The sequence below is a fragment of the Colletotrichum karsti genome (assembly GCF_011947395.1).
Source record: "Colletotrichum karsti strain CkLH20 chromosome Unknown Scaffold30, whole genome shotgun sequence".
Classification (NCBI taxonomy): Eukaryota; Fungi; Ascomycota; class Sordariomycetes; order Glomerellales; family Glomerellaceae; genus Colletotrichum; species Colletotrichum karsti.
Genome location: NW_024065930.1, coordinates 307,684 through 328,288, shown reverse-complemented (window position 1 = coordinate 328,288; position 20,605 = coordinate 307,684). Strand labels below are relative to the sequence as shown.

General features: G+C 51.2%; 7 protein-coding genes across 7 annotated transcripts; 4 read left to right on the top strand and 3 right to left on the bottom strand.

Moving 5' to 3' along the window:
- Window positions 1-3,081: 3,081 nt before the first annotated feature.
- On the top strand, window positions 3,082-4,701 carry CkaCkLH20_08814 (uncharacterized protein; the record flags this gene model as incomplete). Its single annotated transcript, XM_038891529.1, has 1 exon — window positions 3,082-4,701. The coding sequence occupies one exon, from the start codon at window positions 3,082-3,084 to the stop codon at window positions 4,699-4,701; it is 1,620 nt and encodes a 539-aa protein (XP_038743165.1).
- Window positions 4,702-6,271: 1,570 nt separating this feature from the next.
- Window positions 6,272-8,423, top strand: CkaCkLH20_08813 (ankyrin repeat protein; the record flags this gene model as incomplete). The annotated part of the gene is made up of 2 exons (XM_038891528.1): window positions 6,272-6,678; window positions 6,728-8,423. The coding sequence occupies 2 exons, from the start codon at window positions 6,272-6,274 to the stop codon at window positions 8,421-8,423; spliced, it is 2,103 nt and encodes a 700-aa protein (XP_038743164.1).
- A 930-nt stretch (window positions 8,424-9,353) lies between these two features.
- On the bottom strand, window positions 9,354-10,346 carry CkaCkLH20_08812 (uncharacterized protein; the record flags this gene model as incomplete). Its single annotated transcript, XM_038891527.1, has 2 exons — window positions 9,354-10,226; window positions 10,311-10,346. The coding sequence occupies 2 exons, from the start codon at window positions 10,344-10,346 to the stop codon at window positions 9,354-9,356; spliced, it is 909 nt and encodes a 302-aa protein (XP_038743163.1).
- A 1,048-nt stretch (window positions 10,347-11,394) lies between these two features.
- Window positions 11,395-13,068, top strand: CkaCkLH20_08811 (uncharacterized protein; the record flags this gene model as incomplete). The annotated part of the gene is made up of 5 exons (XM_038891526.1): window positions 11,395-11,570; window positions 11,639-11,754; window positions 11,817-11,992; window positions 12,051-12,588; window positions 12,647-13,068. 5 exons carry the CDS (start codon window positions 11,395-11,397, stop codon window positions 13,066-13,068), a joined length of 1,428 nt encoding a protein of 475 aa, XP_038743162.1.
- Window positions 13,069-14,604: 1,536 nt separating this feature from the next.
- Window positions 14,605-16,958, top strand: CkaCkLH20_08810 (asparagine synthase; the record flags this gene model as incomplete). The annotated part of the gene is made up of 4 exons (XM_038891525.1): window positions 14,605-14,824; window positions 14,878-15,440; window positions 15,496-15,754; window positions 15,823-16,958. The coding sequence occupies 4 exons, from the start codon at window positions 14,605-14,607 to the stop codon at window positions 16,956-16,958; spliced, it is 2,178 nt and encodes a 725-aa protein (XP_038743161.1).
- A 157-nt stretch (window positions 16,959-17,115) lies between these two features.
- On the bottom strand, window positions 17,116-18,242 carry CkaCkLH20_08809 (uncharacterized protein; the record flags this gene model as incomplete). The annotated part of the gene is made up of 2 exons (XM_038891524.1): window positions 17,116-17,956; window positions 18,016-18,242. 2 exons carry the CDS (start codon window positions 18,240-18,242, stop codon window positions 17,116-17,118), a joined length of 1,068 nt encoding a protein of 355 aa, XP_038743160.1.
- Window positions 18,243-18,854: 612 nt separating this feature from the next.
- On the bottom strand, window positions 18,855-19,682 carry CkaCkLH20_08808 (uncharacterized protein; the record flags this gene model as incomplete). The annotated part of the gene is made up of 2 exons (XM_038891523.1): window positions 18,855-19,523; window positions 19,581-19,682. The coding sequence occupies 2 exons, from the start codon at window positions 19,680-19,682 to the stop codon at window positions 18,855-18,857; spliced, it is 771 nt and encodes a 256-aa protein (XP_038743159.1).
- Between the last annotated feature and the right edge of the window lie 923 nt (window positions 19,683-20,605).

Here is a 20,605-nt window from a genome sequence, read left to right as displayed (position 1 = left end):
TCTTTTCGTGCCACGCGATGACCACACCTTTTTTAGGGACGACAAATAGCCACCGCTAGTAGGTGTGTAGGAGTCCGAGAGCTAAACCACGAAATCTTCGTCTTATCTCCTCTACAGTGGCCAGTGAAATAATTTGCTAGCATCGTTTATCTCAAGGTCGCATCGTGTGGTATTTAAACAGAATTCTGATTACATATGTTTGCCTAAACGTCGAATTTCAGCCTCAAACAACTTGATACCCCATTTGAGGTCAGCAGACATTTCTACCTATCCCTCTACCCTATTATGGTTCTCGGGTTTTAGCGCGATATCAGTGCGAGTTTGTTATGGACCATCTTGCTGTTTTCAACAGAAACACCGCTGATATCCTCATCGGGTGCAAGTTTCTTGGAATCGATAAAGTCTAATTGTTCTTACGAAAATCCAATGACAGGACTTGACAACCGCTGCGATCCGTACATAGTAACAACTGACAATCTAGCTTTTGACATGAGACTTAGACGAACAACTTAGGTTCAAGCACATGCATTTATCCTATGTGGACATGAACTTATGGTCAAGACATTCAACACTGACACTAACCTCAAGCGATCGAGGACTTCCTGTGCTCTAACGGCGTGTCTGAGTTCCTCCCATGGCCGGTACTTAGACCATCAAGCCTCAAGGGGAATGACATTGACAGTAGCATGGCAACATCTTCATGTGCTGTCATTTCAAGTCGAAAACATATGAGTTCTTTCAAGCTCCGTCTTAATAAGAAAGCATTTTCTCAATCATTTGATAACTTCTTTTGCATTGTCAGTCATATGTCACTCGGTCTTACGTTCTGAGTCAAATCAACTGTGTTGAGTTGCTGCCCTACCCTGACCAGGAGTTCGTGGTAAGCTGGTCTTTCCCTAATGACTTCATCACTGGACATGTACATATATGCTCAAGTTCCGCTCAACTGGGATACACTATGTAGACTGGCATGACTTGGGCGAGACTGAAAGTCTTTGGCTTTCGTCTTAGCTTTGTTCGTGGCCTGGGATGTTTGGATCGCGACTCATGAGGAGCCTCCGGTCGTCAAAATCGTCAAGCGTTACTCGGATCATTCTGCCGATGAGGCTGATACATGTCGCCCGGGGGCATAAACAAATACATGGACATCGATTTCTGCACACGGCTCGGAGATTCTCAGTCCTTTTTAGGAAGTTGTCTTCAACTTGATGTCGAGGAAGGTATATTCAACGGGTTCTTTTCAATATCAACCGCCACATTCCGTTGGTCAACTTGTCTAGCTGCGACGGCAGCTGAGCAGCTGGCAGAGGGCTATCCTGGGCTGTCAACTCACAACAAGACCAGATGAACGAACAGATAGAGTTTGTTGGTCCGAGTTCAAGTCCGAGGCCAGCTGATTTCAAATTGAAGTTATTAAGACTTCGTACCAAGCATTCGGATCAAGCCCACCGAGGTATCCGCTGACGATCATGAGAGCCATTGTGGGACTCTCGCAACATCTCAACATCACGTCCCCTCGGACAACGGCCGGTTGGCCCAATGGCAAGGCGTCTGACTACGATCCACTGTGGTATCAGGAGATTCTGGGTTCGACCCCCAGGCTGGTCAAGTTGAATTTTTGCCGTTCAGTGCAATGCCTTCAACTCGACATGTTGTGCTTGACGCCAGAATGATAGTTAGGGCACAATTTTTTGAGGCCTTCAGGGGAGATCCCCACATGACCGTCTTGCTTGATGTGGGCCGAAGCACGGTTCGTTGGTTGTTTTCTGGACGAAAAGCTTGCGTTCACCGTCTCTCGTAAGGATGTATCGGCGGGAGTTGAGTGAAGAGGCGCAGAGCACACAGACAAGTTAGCGAGCGTCGAACGCGTGAACTCATATACGCGGCCGTCGCATTGGTCCTACGCGTGCATGGCGGCGTGCGTCACCAGGGATCCGTTGGCCTCGAATCAGACGATGCGTCTGTCAACTGATCGAGAGCGAGAACGAGCATATCTTATCGTGATAAAGGATCTGGGGAACGGACGGCTCAGAGCCAAGGGATGCTCGTATCCCGTCGGCACCACCGCTCCGTCGGCGACCGTGATGGCCGGCATCACCGTGGGTCCCTTGTCGGCAGTCTCGGCTTGTGGGAGACGACTTGGCAGCCAACTCTCTCCAGGGCTTGACGTTCCGGGATTGCGACATGGGCGTCATCTGTGGCTTCGCCGATTCGGCACGTACGGTGGGCATGTCTTTCGACGACGATTGGGCAATAGGAATGCTCGGAGGAGAGGCGTGAGGCAGACCACCGTCACCACCATCAATCTGCAAATCGTTCACGCCGTCGCCGGCACCATTTTATGTATGAACAAGAGGCACTACTGCTCCTGTTCAATATAAGCAAGACGATCAGCAACCAGCGCATAAAGTAAAATCAAACTCTAATAACCGGCAAGTGGAACCGCTCGCTCTCATCTAACCATGACAGAAACCAATCTCCCATCGGTGCCTGACTCGTATCTTGACCAGGGTGCTGGTTTCAACCGGGAGTCGGGGATCATGCAGCACAGCAGCAACCCCCACACATTTGGGAATTTCCCCTGGCTAGAAAGCCACAGGAGACTGCGATCACGACAGACGTCAACGGAGCCGGGTTACTCCCTCCGGTCACTGGGTCAAAAGTGCCCCTAATCCCGCACTGGCCGACTCTTCGGGACTTCTCCCATTTGGGCTGAGGGAGAACTGGAGGTCCAGGGATCTTTTATCAATACACGTACAGGCAACACAAGGCACAAGTGAACCGTGCCATCTCCAGGCTGGACAAGGTGGACAAGGAGAGTGAAAGCCGTTGGTCCCTTTTCTAGTTCTGAAGTCCCCGTGCCCCCTCCTCCACATTGCCTACCTAAAACTCTTCGCTCGTCCCATATCGTCTGTCGTCCCTTCGAAACTGCCATCCCACCGGTAAACGCGTTCGAGAGGTTTGAGGAAACCCAATGTTGAGGAAAGACTTGGTGAAGGCGCTATCGTGGTCGTCCTGTTAGAAAGAAAAACAACAACAAGGGGTTTCCGACGCGCCAGGCGTCGACCGAAGCGACCGAAAATGTCCTCGAGACATCGAAACCGAATCCTCCCGCCATCGTCACTCCTTCTCTCCTATCTTGCGTCAGCATCTTACGCTGCCTTCACCAACGACTTCTCCGCGTATCCGGCATCATCGCGGTCATGTCTGAACACAGCAGCAACCGCGTCCGGGTGCACGGGTGACACGGTGTCCGAAATGAACCATTGTCTGTGTGGGAATGGGGGGAACTTCGTGCTCTCGGCTGCGGCATGTGTGTCGAAGACCGACCACGATGAGCTGGATGATGTTTACGAGATGCTTTTGACGTCTTGCACAGACTCGAAAACGCCATTGGGCGTCTCACAGGCCGAATTCCTGGGAGCCGGCGACTCGACAACATCATCATCAAGCACGACCTTGGCCACGTCTACCACAACGCCGAGCACAGCATCGACGACATCATACGTCCCATTGACTACATACAAGAGCGTGGCGAACGGAGTGACGGTAACCGTTACGAGGGGGATCGAATCGGTGCCGACCGGAACGAACGTTGGAAAGGGGAGCAGCAACTCCGACGATTCAGGCTCGGGTGAAGGATCTGGCCGTACTGCCCTCGCTGCCGGCCTTGTCGGAGGCGTCGCAATTGTTTTGGCTATTCTCGCATTCCTTTGCTACAGGAAAAAGAAACAGCGTCAGCAGCGAGCAGCCAACACCGGACCAGGCGGGAAATTCGCGGCCTTATCGAGCGCGACAAGCCTCACGACCATGAGCTCTCCGCCGCAAGGAGCGGCCACCACAGCCGGGGCAGCAGCCACGACACAATATCACAACGTGAACGATCAAAGACCGGATACCGCGGGCGGGTCGATGCCCATGGCCGCAACGCCTGGCTGGAATCCTCAACACCAGCCATCACAGCAACAACAACGTCAAGAAGGGAACCTGAGCCCTCAATACTGGCAGCAACAAAACGGTCAACATTCAGGTTCATGGCCATCACCGGTATCGAATGGAGGCACGGGCACGTGGGGACAACATGGAGTCTCCCCCGTCTCTCAGTATCCTCCAGGATCTCGTGGCTCGCCTTCGATGCAGAACGGCACATGGAACGGCCAAACTTCAAATGGGCGAGACCTCACATGGAATGGCCAAGCTGCAGCACAGAATGGCACATGGAACTCCCACAACCACAACTCACCACCAGACGGAACATGGAACGCACAAGCCGTTCCTCACTCCCAGAACTCACCACCGAACGGAACGTGGAACGCGCAACCCGTTCCCGTCCCGGCACCGATCCCTCATCCCACCGGTACCGCCACAACCCCCGTCTTCGAACTTCCCGGAGACCATATCCTAGCCGTCGAGGCAGACTCGACACCAATCGGTCCTGCTCAGCCAGCGCCAGCACAGCAACAACATCAACATCACCAACATCAACAATACCAAACACCTCTATCCGCACGACCGTCGTCATCGATACAATCAACACCGCAAATGCAGGTAGCTCATCCAGCACAACCGGCGCCCGCACACTACGGCATGCAGAGGCAGGTCGACGACGCACTACAAATATCAAGAGTAGAATTACCGCCGCCGAGATATGAAGGGCCCAGGTCACCGGAATGGGTTAGCGAGGACAAGAAGTTCGGATGACGGAACAAAGTCTCTTGGCGAGATAGCTTTTCAGCATAATGATTATTTTCTTAATCCTTGTAATACTAGACTCCCGGGCACCGCTGCCGTCATGAGGCCCAAGACAAAATTTACTATTCTGATCACTAAGCATTGCGGATCCGGTTCATGCTGTAGCCAAGTGATGTCACGTCTCAAGTTTCCCTGTTCCTGTCACAGATGGTGAGTTGTATCCGGGCAGTGCATGCGGGACCCCGTGATCGTCATGTCAATCGCTCCGTCCCATGTTCCAACTACCACCAATAATCCTGGGCAGTGTTTGTAGCAGCAAATGTGCACGGGGTGGACGACACTCGAGGCAACGTCAACTCAGGGTGATCTTTAAATGCGTCTCATAGGTTGCTGCTAGTTGGCAGAAAGCTACAGTCGCACTTGTTAAGCTCGACGATGGCTACTCAAGGTTTCCAACTCGATGTCTTTTTCAGCCTGTCAGAGATATGTCTTATGAAGTGCAGCCTTAAATGTTGGAACAATGTGCTTGGTACTGTTGCTTGCAATTGCAAGTGGACCGCGGTAAAAGCGACATCAGCAAAAAAGATAGTTCCAAGCCGGCGCCGGACAGTAAACTGGCAAAAGTGGTGTCCTCGGAGAGGCTCGAACTCTCGACCTTTGGATGTCCCTGTCTGTACACAGAGTCATATTGAGTAATATGAGACCAACGCTCTACCGACTGAGCCACGAAGACATTGGTGGATGATGGAGCCAGCCAATGGGTCGCTCTAAGTGGCGCCGGATTTCTGACTCAAGCTTGTGAAGAACGTCGAGAGCTTTTCATCAATGCCGGTCTCTTTTACGGCACTGGAAAAGCTCCAAATTTCTATTTCAATGATACAAGTTGATTGCGTGTGAAGAGTAGCTTGAAAAGCAGCTTGACAATGTGAGACACATGCTGTCAATGGGGTAGGTTGTTGGTGTCACAGCGCCATCTGGTAACAAAATGTCTGTCCAACCAACTAAACGGGGCGCGAGATTGAGAAGAAAGCGCTACTAATGCAGCCAATGTGGCGTAGATTCGGTTTGCGACACCGACTATTATGAGTCGTAGCATTCTTACGGACTGAGACCAGATGAGACCGCGAAAGAGCCCTACGGCCACGTTGCGTTGCCGATGACTTTCTCAGACAGGTCTCGAATGACCTCGTTATGGGCAGATCAGTCTCCTTTCATCGTCAAAGAGGCCTCTTGTCAGCCTTACCCAGCCACATCTCGCGAGTTTCGTGTCCCGAACGCGCGTCTTGAGGACGCTAGCGAATCCCTCTGGGTTGATTGGGCCGAACTGCTGCGGCTGACCTGCATGAGGGCGGCGCAGAATTCCTGCCTAGAGCTAGGAAAAGTTCCCAATCATCTCCGACCCGGGTCATCATTCCACCATGCAACGTTCGTCAATGAAGTCGGGAACCCTGGTCTTTGGATTTAACCATAAATCGCCTCCGACGACCGAGTTGAGTGCCAAGCCTAGTACCATCTAGAGGGTGGATCACCAGATATCCCGGCCCCATCAGCAGTTTTGATCAACGACTCGAGAATGGCAATGTCCGGCTTCTCGTCCGCGGCGTTGACGTCGAGCTGCGATGACATTTCCCACCGCTCTCTGTCAACGTCAGCTGAGCTCGATGCTCTCCTCAAAGGCATCGACCCGGGGAGCATGGCAGCCCAGCATCTGATCTCCCTCTCCGCGAAACTCGACCAGTTCAAGCAGACTACGGAACAGTTGCGACAATCCCTCACCGATGCTTCGGCCATGTCGCCGGGCCTCCGGAACGCCTTGTCCATCTCGATCCAGCCATGCGCGGACAGCGCGGCCATCGTCGATAAGCAGATCCGCAGACTCGACCCCGGAAATGTCGACGGTCTCAACCCTGAAGTCATCATACAGTATGAGGACTACCACATGTCGAACACCCGCCTGTTCAATCAGATCATCCAGGTGCTTCAGATGTGAGTTTATGAGCCTGTTGAGAATATGCCATAAGCTAAACTTGCAAAGTCCTACCGTCACCGAACAGGACTCTCAGCTTTCCGCGCCTGATGGACATCGAATGCTTGAAAACGCCATTGAAGCATCACAAATCGTTATGATCCGGAGTGATATACTCGACAAGCCCAACGAGCCTGGCCAACCAATGGGGGATGCCGAAGTCGCTGGTGAAGGGCAGATCAGCCTGGGTCCAGATGAGTTGCCTCCGGATTACCCCTCTGGAAAACCGGACAAGGGCAAGAGAAAAGCTACCGGCCAGTTCTTCTCGTCGTTATCGAATTCGTTCAAAGCAATGACTGCGGGCCTTCGACCTAAGCCTGAGCCGATGGTAATCGCCATGTGCCAGGCGGCCAAAGACGGAGATGTAGGGCATCTCAAGGGTTTCATCTCTCAAGGAGTCAACCTCAACGGCCAGAACGACGAAGGATACACTCCGCTTATCTGCGCCATTCGCGCCAATCATCTTTCTGCCGTGAAGTTCCTCCTCAAATACGGCGCTGACAAGGCTTCGAAGGACTCAGCCAGCGGGAAGCGGAAGCCGCCTCTCTTTCACGCAGCTGAGTGTGGCTTCGTACCTATCGCAGAATACCTCATCAGTCAGGGCGCGGATATGAAAGAGCGGTCTTGGTCCGGCCAGGCGTTCTTCATTGAGGTTGCGAATAGCGACCAGCTGGACATCATTCGGTTGTTCCTATCCCGCGGATGTGATGCCAACATGATGGCCATCAGCGGCCGCAGCATCTTCATCCACGCTATTCAGAACGGCAGTCTCCCTCATATGAAACTCCTCCAGGAGTATGGCGCCGACGTCAACGCTCGTGATATCACAGGCCTGCCTGGTTTACACGTGGCGCTGGGCCAGAACCGCCTGGACGTCGTCGCATGGCTTCTCGAACACGGTGCCAACCCGAATGTCATGGATCTTACAGGCAACACGATGATAGTCTCGGCGTTACACAAGAAGAATTACGAACTGGTCAAAATTCTCCTCACCCGAGGCGCTGACCCCAACGCCACGGGGCTGATGGGCAAGGGAGTGTTGTGGACGATGTTGCAAAACAAGGACATGGAGGACGGCATCAAGGCTGACCTAGTTCGCGCACTGCTCGACCGCGGAGCCGACCCCAATCAGACAGACAGCTGGGGAGAATCCATCATGTCACTTGTCGTGACCCTGGGCAACACGGATCTTCTCCGCACTTTTCTCACCCATGGCGGCAACCCAAACAAGAAGATCAAAGAAGACACCTTCCTCCTTTACGCCATAGACCGTGCTAGGTTCGAGCATGTCAAGATGCTGCTCTCTCACGGTGCCGATGTCAATGGGTCTGACAACAAGGGAAGAGTACCGCTCGTGGAAGCTCTTCAAATGAACAACCGACCTCTGATAGAGCTACTGCTTCAGTTTGGCGCTGACCCGAACAAAATGGGCCAGATCGAGCCGTTAGCCCTAGCTAAATTGATCGGAAACACGGAAGTCGCTCAGATGCTGACTGAAAGAGGTGCTGAGGCTCCCAAGAGGCGAACTGTTGAGAGTATGCCGACAACCCCGGCCACTCCAGTGACGCCAGCAACGTCAACAGCACCGAGAAGAGTGAGCGTTGGCGTTTCTCATGCTCGATCTGAATCGGGTCGAGCAGACATGCCGCCACCGTACACCGAAGGCGCTCTCAAAGACCCTCCCGTCTCTGGTAGGCGTGTCTAGATCGGCACTGGTAAATTCATGTTGCCACAGAATCAAAGGAGACGGAGACCAGTGAAAGGACACACAGCTTGCATTGCGGCTTCCGGAGAAGTCATGTCATATATTCAGCTAATAGAAATACTAATGAGGGAAGTTGGTTGATGAAAATTGCCATGTCTAAAGACACTGCATCTCAAACTCGCTTGCACAGAGCTTCTTTGAAACCAAGTTGCTTGCGAACCAATCACCTGGCTTTGTTTTGATGATCTTGCAGACACGTTTCTAGCTTCCAAAATAGTTTATATGCTGAATTCTGTGTACGAAAGCCACGTCTGCTAATTTGAACCTCTGCGACGAAGAGCTTTTACGGATCTTCAAGGCATTTAAGCCGTCTGAATACCAGACTTGCAGGGTTTATGTATAGCCTCGGCGGCAATATTGACCTTCTCGAATAAGCGAGGCAACGCCATGATCACTCACGGAACCGTAGCAATCCACAGAATCGTAGCGCCTTACTTGACATAGCGAGCCTGGCAATTTTTGGCGAAGGCATGGGTTCCCTAGTCAGTGCATTCTAACTGTTCCGTGTCTAGCAGGTGGACGGGGATATGATCTTGGCTGATTTCCAGGGTTACTCAACCCAGCTTTCAGAGGCCAGGAACTGTGATGTCATGTTATTTTGAGATCCATGAGTGAATTATCACTGCCTTGAATCTGGAAATTCAATCAACTGCCGTTAAAACGCAAGTAGACTCCATCGATTAGCTCTGGTAATGCTAAATTCCGCCGCGTTTCTACTACGAACCCAAAATCACGCCCAGGCACACTTGAGAGAAGCCTTTATGTTTGTATTAGTTGCTCCGACTGGTCAGTTCGATCATACTTTCGGGTAAAGAAGCGTTGATTTGATGAAAAGGCTAATAAACTCCGTCCCTTGACTGTCACTTAAACTCAACCTTTCATGGCAGCCCTAATGATCTTTTCCAGCCCTTCCCTACCTATCGGCTCAATTCCCAGCAACTTGTTGTCCGTCTCCGGGAAGTAGCCGCCCCATCCTTTGCCCAGAAACGCACGGTTGATGAACATCTCAACTACCTCCTCGCTGTGATCGCCCTCTGCCCATCGTTCAAGGGCAGTCTTCTCCAGATCCTCAGTTCGACAATGCTTGATATCCCACTCCGCAGTTGGATCAACAGTCTTTGCAATCTGCAAAATCTCGTTTTGCGTCGTCTCAACGCTGCTGATCTTGACAGGACGGTTTGCCGTTTCCTCCAGATGTGTCAAGATTCCGATGACTGCTTGTCCGATGTGCGGCATCGTGGTTGCGTTGAACAGGATATCACCGCCGTCCTTAATGAGAGCCTTCTTCTTCTCAACGTCGACAAGAAAGTTCAGCGCGTATCCAGGGGCCAGGAACGAGACATTCATAATGATTGTGTAAGAAAACGAAGGTTTCTGTGCAACCTTCTCGTCCAGATACTTCCGGATAGCGATCTTGGGCTGATAGATGGGGAAGGCAGCCAGCTTGGGGTTCTTGGTGTCATTGCCGTATTCAGAAGGAATCATCCTTCGAATGCCAGCGTTGAAGGCTGCGTCAACCACGTTTCTCTGGACATGGATGGCGCCGAATGCCAGGGCGGAAACAAGAGCATCCTGACCGCGGAGAGCGGCTTCGATGCTGGGGACTGACTCGTAGTCGACTGTCTTCACTACGACGTTTGCGGGGAACTGGTGACCAGACCCGATGCGAGTGAGAACGGTGAGCTGGAAAAGATTTGACTTGAGCAGGACGTCGAGTAGTACACGTCCAAGGAAACCATTCGCCTAGAGAAAGTGCATCCATTCGTCAGCTCCGGAGCAACTCATACATCCTTTCGCCGAGAGGGAAGCGAGACGCAGATGACTTACACCTGCTAGTACGACGTTCTTAATTGGGGCAGACATGGAATCTGGGATTTGGTATCGTTGCAGTAAGAGAAGAAGGCTTTGAATAGCAATGACTGTTCATAAAGTTCCACAAGCAACGCAGCGGAGAAATGGAGTCTTGATATAGAAGCTTGATGCCTTCATCTGCAGCAAGGGACGGTGAGCATAGCAACCATATTTATGATCATCAGGTACAACGACCAGTATGCCTGGAAACATCATGTGCTATTGATACTTTCCTGTCAGGCCCGACGTCTCGGCCTGTGTCAAGCCGGGATCGTCTCACAGCCCGTGGAAGCCCACACTTTAGAGTTCGCCGGGACGGCCTGTCGGACGGACGGATCCGCCGCCTGATGGTGTCGTCGTCCTGCCCGTTTGGAAATCCCGCATCTAGCGGAGACGGCGGTCGGTCTGCCAAGGAGCATTTACTGTGGAATACAGGGGCCGATGGAACTTCTTAATCGTGAAGCGCGCGCTGAATAGCTGAGCTGGACTTCATCGTATGATTGCACATATACCTAACCACGGGATCCTGTCAAACGAAGTTGCAACCAGCAACCCTGGCACCATCCTAGCCAGCACTGTTTGCATGCCATGCTGCTGGGACGAGGCAATATGACTGGTAAGGCTTGGGTGTCAATATCTTCCTGTCACAACCAGGCTTTGACACGTCATGTGAGTCTCGGGGCTGATGACTTTGTTTGAATTCTGGATAAGCGAAGGGAAGGTCGGAATGAGATGCCGATTGAGTGGAGGATTCATGTGGAAGGAAGGTTGTACACCGGGAGTTACTAACGCGGCAGCGGAATAATTGTGATGTGATAGGATATGTATATGGCAGAGGTACTGAAGCTTGTATAAATGTCTTGTCTCCCTCCATGACTGCCCACTCGTGGAAACGTTTGCTAAGCTGGCTTTTCGAAGACAATATCAAGGGTTATTTACAGACCATTAACGTTGACCGTTATTAAAAATGTTGTTGCCCGTTATCACTCTCTTTGCGTCCCTCGCAACCGTTGTCTACTCACTGTATGTGATAGTCACCACCCACGTTCTTCGACGACGCATGAGGAAAGAATATGGATGTCTTCCACCAAACAAGTTGCCCCAAAAGGATCCTCTCTTTGGGACCGATGTTGTCGTTCAAAACCTGGCTGCTGCTAGGAATTTTGGATTTCTCAAGCTCTTACAGAGCCGGCACAAGACAAACGGACAGACTTTTACCACCAATACCTTCTTTCGGTAGGCTTTTCTATCTCTTCAACGATTTACGTACGTTTTGGCACTATTGCTAACGATAATCATTTTAGAACCACGATAAATACATGTAACCCCCGCCTGATCCAAGTCGTCCTTTCGAACCAGTTCGAAGACTTCGGCATGGGCCCATTGAGACGGAAGAGCGCCAGTCCGCTGTTGGGGAGAGGTATTGAAACTTCATTACCAGATAATGCGATGTTGTTCAGCCAGCTGATTGAGATCGACAAGGAATCTTCACTACCGACAACGATATCTGGGCTCATCAGAGAGCGCTTATTCGGCCGAGCTTCATCCGAGCTCAGGTTACCGACTTCACCATCTTCGAAACGCACGTGGACCAACTTATTCAGCTTATTGCTCGTGAGAACTATACTGTCGACCTGCAGCAGTTATTTTTCCGCATGGTTTGTTATTTTCCGCCGGTGACGTAGGCTTTGCTTCAAATCCACTAACCTTCTTCAGGTTCTCGACTCCAATAGCGAGTATCTTTTCGGAGAGTCTGTCGGCCTGATGTCTGACAACGCTTCTGATTCTGCACACACTTTCCACCACGCCCTCGATTACGCTCAACAAGGAACGATCTTGCGTCTCCGACTTGGCAACTTGATGTTCGCGCATCGAGATGCAAAGTTTAGGGAATCATGTCAGATCGTGCACGCGTATGCCGACAAATTTGTGAAGCAAGCACTTGAGTTCCGCCAGCAGGAGTTGCTGCACCCGTCGGAGAAGAAGGACGAGTATGCGCGCCAGAAGTACGTCTTCCTCAACGAGCTGGCCAAGGATACGGATAACCCTATCATGCTGCGAGATCAAATTGTCAACATGCTTCTCGCGGCTCGTGATACCACGGCTGGGCTTCTCGCTTTCGCTTTCTTCATGTTGGCTCGGAACCCCGAAGTCTGGAAGAAACTTAGAGCCGATGTGCTCGAACACTACACTGAGCCCCTCACATATGATGCCGTTCAAGAGATGACATATCTCCGCTACGTTTTGCAGGAGAGTAAGTTGGTTCCTGTTCGAAAAAACTAATTCTCAGATGCAGAGCTAACGACTACAAGCGCTTCGTCTCTTCCCTCCTATCGCGACCAACAGCCGGATGGCCAACAAGGATTGCGTCATTCCAGTCGGTGGTGGTCCTGACGGCCAATCTCCCATGTTTGTTGCGAAGAACAATGTGGTCACCTACAGCACCTTCGTGATGCACCGAAGACCCGAGCTCTTTGGCCCAGATTCGGAAGAATTCATCCCAGAGCGGTGGGAGAGTCTCCGTCCTGGCTGGGAGTTCCTGCCGTTCAACGGCGGTCCTCGCGTCTGTCCTGGCCAGAAGTTCGCCCTTACCGAGTCGTCTTACACAATTGCAAGGATGCTGCATGCCTTTTCTGGCATTGACAACTTGGACCCAACTGAATGGCGCGAGCAACTCACCTTGTCCTTGACACTGAACAACGGTGTCAAGGTACGGCTCCACCCTGAGGCTTAGAAGTCCCAGGATCTAGAAGCAGGATTCCTTTGTTTTCGCAACATGAATTTGAACATGCCGAGACAAGAGAATAAACCAATAAACTGAAGCATTTTAACTTGAAGCTACCATCTATCATCGAATAATTCTTTCAAGATCCTCCCTTCCCTCCATGAACGATTGCCACATACGCAAAGATCACGTTTTCTGTCTTCGAGATGTAGCTTAAAGAACTGACATGTAACTGAGACTGAGATGACTGTACACCGTCTCCGTTTATTTACATGTCTCGAAATCTTTCCATATTAAAGTAGCAACCGCAAGGGTTCCGCATCTGGGTGAAACCCAACACTCATGCAGTACAACATCGCTTGAAGCCGACCCAGCCAAGAATGCATTGGCATAACCGACGACGACATATCATCGCTTTTGCGTGTCTTGAGCCCAGCCAACCCCATTCGGGTAATGTTCCAGAAGGGGTTAGAAGAAAGGACAGAATCAAGAAAGAGCCAAGAGAAACGACAATATAATAGAGTTGTGGGTACCACTGGGAGAATGCAAGAACGCTATGTGAGCCTTGTAAACCTCACCGCCGTCACATACATCATATACCTCTCTGCAAGGAGAACCCTCCTATTTAGATGACACCTCATGATTTGGTGGTATCGGCTGATTGTGTCCTTGGCTTTGTACCTGAGACCTCGCCTCGAGTTGCCTTTCAGGTTGTAAGAGGAAGAACTTGTTTATTCGGACGATTAATTCTCTCAGGCCCACTGTATCAACCTGAGAAGAGGTTACAGGCTGAAGAGAGATCGCCAATGCCATTTGCCATCTTTGGCTTTCGACAGACAAGGACATATCACTTGTAACGAGGTGAAGTTGGGACCCTGCGAAGTTTAAATGTACCCCGCCGCGGATACGTTTACCGCCACCGGGACCGAGTCAGCTAGACTCTAAGCGAGGCCTCGGCCAGAATCATTAACTCCCCGGTTGTCTTGAACCGCAGCATACGTACAATGCTTCGAGATCAGATCCTTGCTACGAATAAGGTTTCTGATCCCGCCTCCATGCTACCTACGATGCAGTAGTAAAGGCTTCAAGCGTACAGCTTCCAAGGCGTTGCCGTCGTCCGAAGTCCAAGTTTGTACGTAAAATAAACCGTTACCCGTCTCGCCTCGAAGTTTGTTCGTCCATGAGGGCCTCATGCTAGCCAAGAAAGTCTATTAAGGTGACCAAGAGCAGAGAGAAGAATGGAAGGTAGTATTCTGGACACTAAAGGCTAAGTCATGTACTGGAAATGATTGACTAAGCGGACCGCATCGTACGTTCATTGCGTGCTGCTTGCGGGTGGGCAATGGTCATTCCCACTACTGCATGTGACGATGTTGTCAACCTGACTCTCAAGTTCTCTGACGAATTCCCCGCACATCTACAGCCGTTTACTTTGAGGCCGCGTCACCAGTGATCAACAACAGAGAGAAGCTTAGCTTTTCTATCTGAAGATTGTATTTTGATCGCTCTTCTCCCTCCACAGTGATTCTAACTCACGACGGTGCTATGTGTGGAATTACGGCAGCAATCAAGCTCAGACGGAGCGGCTCCGTCAATGGCATCAACGGCGTTAAGTCGAACGGAAGCAGCGATTTGAACGGACACGAGCAGAATGAGCGGACAAAACATGGTGCTCTCTACCATCAACTAGAAGAGAGCCTCCAAAAGATTGCTCATCGCGGACCTGATGCGTCTGGCATCTGGGTCAGCGAGGACGGAACCATCGGTAGGTTTTCTCGTGGATTAAACTTCGATACAGCTCTGATTTCATCGATGCAGGGCTTGGTCATCGCCGCCTAGCAATCAACGATCTGTCCCCGGATGGGGTGCAGCCCATACATAGTGACGATGGCAAAATCCATGCGGTTGTCAATGGAGAGATCTACGATCATGATGCCCTTAGAGAACACTGCATCCAGAAGCACGGGTATAAGTTTAGAGGCCACTCTGACAGCGAGGTTTTAGTAGCCCTCTACAAAATTTACGGAGCCCCGGGATTCTTTGAACATCTACGCGGTGAATTCTCCTTCGTCATCTACGATGAGAGGGATGGACGAATTATCGCTGCCCGGGATCGGTTTGGCATCAAGCCTATGTTTTGGACCCTCCAAGGCGAAGGAGACGATAGTCGTTTGTTGTTCACCTCGGAGATGAAAGGCTTCCTCGCTCTGGGCTGGGAGCCTGAATGGAATGTCTACGGTCTCATCAGCTCATCTTCACTACAAGCTGATAATACTATCTTCAAAAATGCATGGAAGATGAACCCCGGCGCGTGGATGGAGGTATCTCGAGATGGAGAAATCAGACACCATCAATATTGGGACCCGGAGTATAAAGACAAGGTGAGCATTATTTGGCATCTACTGCCCGCGAGCTCCCTGTTAACAAGACACTTAGCGAGAAGTGGAAACGCGGAGTTTAGACGAAATGATTCTCGAAGTTAGGAAACGTCTCATCGAGGCGATTCGACTTCGACTGCGTGCTGATGTACCCGTGGGCATCTATTTATCTGGAGGCATTGACTCATCAATCGTTGCGGGAATCGTAACGAAGCTGGTCCGCGACGAGGGTGTCATGCTCGGGAACCAAGACGCGACAAAACGCATAGCCTGCTTCACCATCCAGTTCCCGGAGACTTCGGGCTTTAATGAGGCTGGTAAGCGGGACACATCCTGACCGAGATGAGGCTTAGGTGTGAACTAAGTGTGCTGATGAACTCTACAGACATTGCCGAGCGATCGGCCGAATGGCTTGGCGTTCAGATATTGAAGAAGAATATGGATGAGACTGAACTTGCCAACAATTTTGCCGGCGCAGTCTATCACACGGAACATCATCATTTCGATCTCAACTGCGTGGGGAAGTACTGTCTGTCGACGCTACCCAGACAACATGGTGTGCCTGTTGTTCTTACTGGAGAAGGCGCCGATGAGCACTTCGCTGGTTATCCGTTCCTTCTACCGGACTTTCTGCTGGAGCCCGATTACGCTTGGCCTGGTTCTGCGTTGGCACATGACGACAACGTGCGCGAGGGTATGCACAGAGAGATGGCAGAAGACATCAAGAACATGTTCGACAGAGTTGGCATGTTCCAACATGACTGGAACAACAATCCCCAACAAGACTTCGGTGTTGGGAACAACTCCCTGAGATGGCAACCCAGTAAGGATCTTTTCGCGCCCTGGGTCCAGGAGAGATACGGAGATTTTGATATGAGAGAGGTCATGGCTGCATCCGTGCCACTCGAAGTTCGGAAGAAGATGGATGAGAAGTGGCACTCGCTGCATTCTAGTCTTTGGGTTTATACCAGACTTCCACTCGCCAACATGGTTCTGACCTGTCTCGGCGATCGCACGGAAATGGCCCACAGTGTCGAGGCGCGAACGCCGTTCTTGGATCACCATCTTGTCGAGTACGTCAACTCGCTGCCTCCAAGCTTGAAGATCGCATACAACCAGGTGGACGGAGAGGCTGTTGGAACCGGCGCAAGCTTATGGTGGAAGAACCTGAGCGCAGCGCGTCAGTCCCTGAGCGAGAAGTGGATCTTGAAAGAAGCCGGGAAACCGTTCATCACGCAAGAGCTGTATGAACGGCGAAAACACCCTTACTCGGCTCCCGTAAAGTGGTCTCGCGGTGGCCCCATAAACAAGATGATGGAAGGTCTGATCACGGAGGAGAACGTGAACAACTTGGGCTTCGTAGCATGGGAGGATGCGCGGGATTGGTTGGAAAGGGGCTTCGGAGACGACGCTGATCCGAGAGCATTCAGAAAACTGGTGGTCACGGGTTCGTGGGTGGTTCTGAGCCGAGAATTTGGCGTCAAGAAGGCTGTCAAGGAGCACTGGAATAATGGTGCTTAGACGGTAGGTAGATCATGTGTCTTAAACCGCTTCTGCGGACTGACTTAGAAACCAGATAATATAGACTGAAAATGTCGATGGGTGAGCATCTTGGGTTAGATTGATGATATGAGATTAAGAGTCTCGGTGTCATTGACTAGATGGTGGAAGACGGTAATCAGACAGTACTTTGGGACCACTTGTGCGGCTCACCGATGACAGGTTTCAGTAACTCTGGCAAGATGACTGCCGCATCTCCAACAAACACCCAATCTCTGTTCAACTGAATACCGTTGGCGTCACCGGCATCGGTGTTGATCACGGCAATCCTCGCACCCTTCTTGCGAGCCATTTCAGGATAGCCAGCTGCCGGCCAGACTCTGCTGGAGGTGCCTATGGTAAGGCAAATGTCAATTGGCTCAGGATCGTCGAACAGCGCCTCGGTTTCTTCCACAATTTTGACAGGTAGAGACTCGCCGAACCAGACGACCGCGGGTCGGAGAATGCTGTCCTTGCACTGGGGACATTGTGGAAGATCTTCCTTTGTTAGACCCGATGATAGTCGGACAACTGGTGATGAACTGGTTGTAGGTTGCTCCGGAGATTTGAGAGCGGCTAGGTCTTTCGAGGTAGGGGTACCGCCCTGGTAGCTATCCCCGAGGATTTGCGCGTGCTTCCGAGCAATACCGGCTAGCAGAAGAGGGCTTGCCCTGGGTTTGTTGTCGGGATTAAGGCTTCCGATAGTTTCTTTCTCATCTTTGGAGGGATCAAGAGCGGGTGTCAGGCACTCTTCAAAGTTGTTGCGTTCGACGTAACCGCACTTGATCACATCAGAGCATGACAAAGTAAACAAATTGCCATGGAGTTCCTTCAACTGCTCGGGCGGATGACCAGCTCGATGGCTCAGATTGTCGACATTTTGCGTTAGGGCGACGAAGCCCGGGACTTGACGCGCCAGCTCGGCCAAGGCGTAATGAGCTGGGTTGGGTTTGGCGCGAAGCGCCTCGTGCCGACGGTATCTGCAGTTATTCATTAGCCCACTTTCCCACACTCCGGTGGTTTTGAAGGGTTCCCATACGTATAAAATTGCAGAACGAGCCCGGGGTCATGACGAAAGCCTGCAGGTGAGGCAACCTGCATCACGTCCTGGCTCTTCCAGAGTCCATTGGTGCTTCTAAACGTAGCCAGTCCTGAAGACGCAGAAAGACCCGCACCGATCACGGCAATGATACGCTTCGCATGTTTGAGGGCGTCCTGAAAGTCGGCAACCGCCGCGAGGTCTAAAGCCGAAGTTGACTCAGCCATGAAGAAGTTATTTTGGCCAAGTACAGAGTCTGAGGCCGAAACAGTTGCATGTATTTTATATATGGTCATTTGTTGTTGGGTGCCTAAATGACGTGGAGAGGCAACGAGGCGGCCGCTGGTGCCTAGTATGTAGTTGCCTGCTTGTGAGCCTCACCACGGAAGATTTAGACTTTGAGACGTGCCTGATAAAGATTTATGTACATCCTTGAAAAGTAATGCATATACGTCTCAAAATTGTTGAACATCACATCTGCAAGACAACATACTCGCGACCAAAGCCACTGATGTAGTTATTGTTCACCATCCGGGCCACGTATCAGTGATATTGGCTTGTCATGCCAGCATAGTAATTCAACCAGATTTGTGAGATAAACCAGATTTTTGATACACCTAAAAGGATCTAGAGATGATATGCAGTAATAATATGATACAAGTAAAAGAGATCTAGCGCCATCCCTCTTAAAGAGTGCATAGTGGGTGGAGCAGTAAAGGAGTGACAAGAATGATAGTGATGGGAGCAAACTTCAGGTAGCCCTGAAATAGTCCGTTGGCCAATGTATGGAGTCAAGATCAACCGCAGCCGATCAAAATCTCATCTTCTTCGGGAGCCCTTTACTGAGTCTCCTCACCCTCGACATCGTCGTCGGTGATGTCAGCCTCGGAAACATCCTCGTCGTCCTCAGGGGCATCCTCAGAGTCGTCCTCGGGAGCATCCTCGGAGTCGTCCTCAGGGGCATCCTCAGGAGCGTCAGCGGGAGCATCCTCAGGAGCGTCAGTGGGGGCATCGACGGGGGTAGTGACGGGAGCATCGACGGGAGTGGCGACGGGGGTAGCGACAGGAACATCGACGGGTGTGGCGACGGGAGCATCGGAGGGGGCAACGACGACGGTAGTGTTGGTGGGGATGCCACTCTCCTGGCGGCGCCAAGCTCCCTTGGTGTTGCCCTTGTTGTTACCGCCCTTGTTCTTGTTTCCGTAGACATTGCCCTTGTTCTCGCCCTTGTTGTTGTTGTTGTCATCATCATCACCACCCTTGTTGTTGTTGCCCTTGTTGTCATCCCACTGGTCCTCGTTGTCATCACCCTTGTTGCCGCCCTGGTTGCCGCCCTTGTTACCGTACTGGTCGTTGTTGTCGTCGTTGCACTTGCCCTTCAAGTTGAAGAAGGTCCGCTTGCACTGCTTCTGGCAGTTGCCCTTGGGGTTCCAGAAGGTGCGCTTGCACTGCTTCGAAAAGGTGCGAGCGGCGAGCTCAGCGCCGTTGACGTTTCCGTTGGCGCGGATCTATTAGTTGAAGTGGTTAATCATCGGATTCGGTCGACAGTTGATGACTTGGCTTACCTCGACAGCAGCAGCATGCCCAGCGGCGGGCGCAGCCAGAGCAGTGGCGGCGAAGAAGGCAACGCCAACGGTGGCGACCTGGGTGAAAGTAGGGAGCTGCATTTTGATAGTTGGTTGGTGTTGAGAGAATGTTCTTGTGTGAAAGAATGTAGTTGTTGAAAGTGAATGTGGATTAGAAGTGAGAGACTGTAGTGGTCAAGTGTGATCTGAAGAGTGAGTGTGATGAGGAAAGAAAAGTTGGAGAAAAGAGAAATAATTCAACGACTTTATAGAAAACACTCTCTCATCATGAGAGGTTTCTGGCTGACTTAGTTGTTGTGACGAAATGGTATTCGATGCCTGAGTGAGCATCCGGACCAATTCGACAAAAGCCACACCACTGCGGGTTACCGTGCAGCTAGAAGATCACAGTCTGAGCACCGCAGTTAGCCTCCGGTGATCAAACAATACGTTTGTCTAAGACGAGACTGATCCTCAGTTATGGAAGCATTGTACTAGGCTCATAACTGTAATTCAAATTAACATGAACTAGTAGATCCGATTGACTGGTTCAGGGTAATGTTGCCAAGTATAAGCATTCTAGCTCAAGCCACCTCTGTTACCGCACTGGTTTATTTTCGTGCTCTGACCAGCGCTACAATTCCCGCGCGCAAGTATGCTTCATTTTCGACCGAGCTAGAAGCCCTGAAAGAAGCTATCGACGGCGCTGATCTTGAAACACACAGTCCCAGAATAAGTAGGGTACCTATGCCCGAGATCCTCAAATATGCATAGGAACCCGAATATACACATTGAATCTCCGAAATCAACAGAGTTTTGTTCGAGATATTTGCGAGCTCCCTGACAACTGCCATGCCCAGCTCCGGTGAGCCCCAGCCTTGATACGACTAAGAATAATAACCGTGTGACTCAGTCACATCCGAAGATCTAGACCAAAATCTGGGCCATCATCCGTAGTCTAGCTTCCCACAGCCTATCTAGTCGCCGGAAAGACGCCTCTTCAGGTGAAAACCTCGGACCAGAGC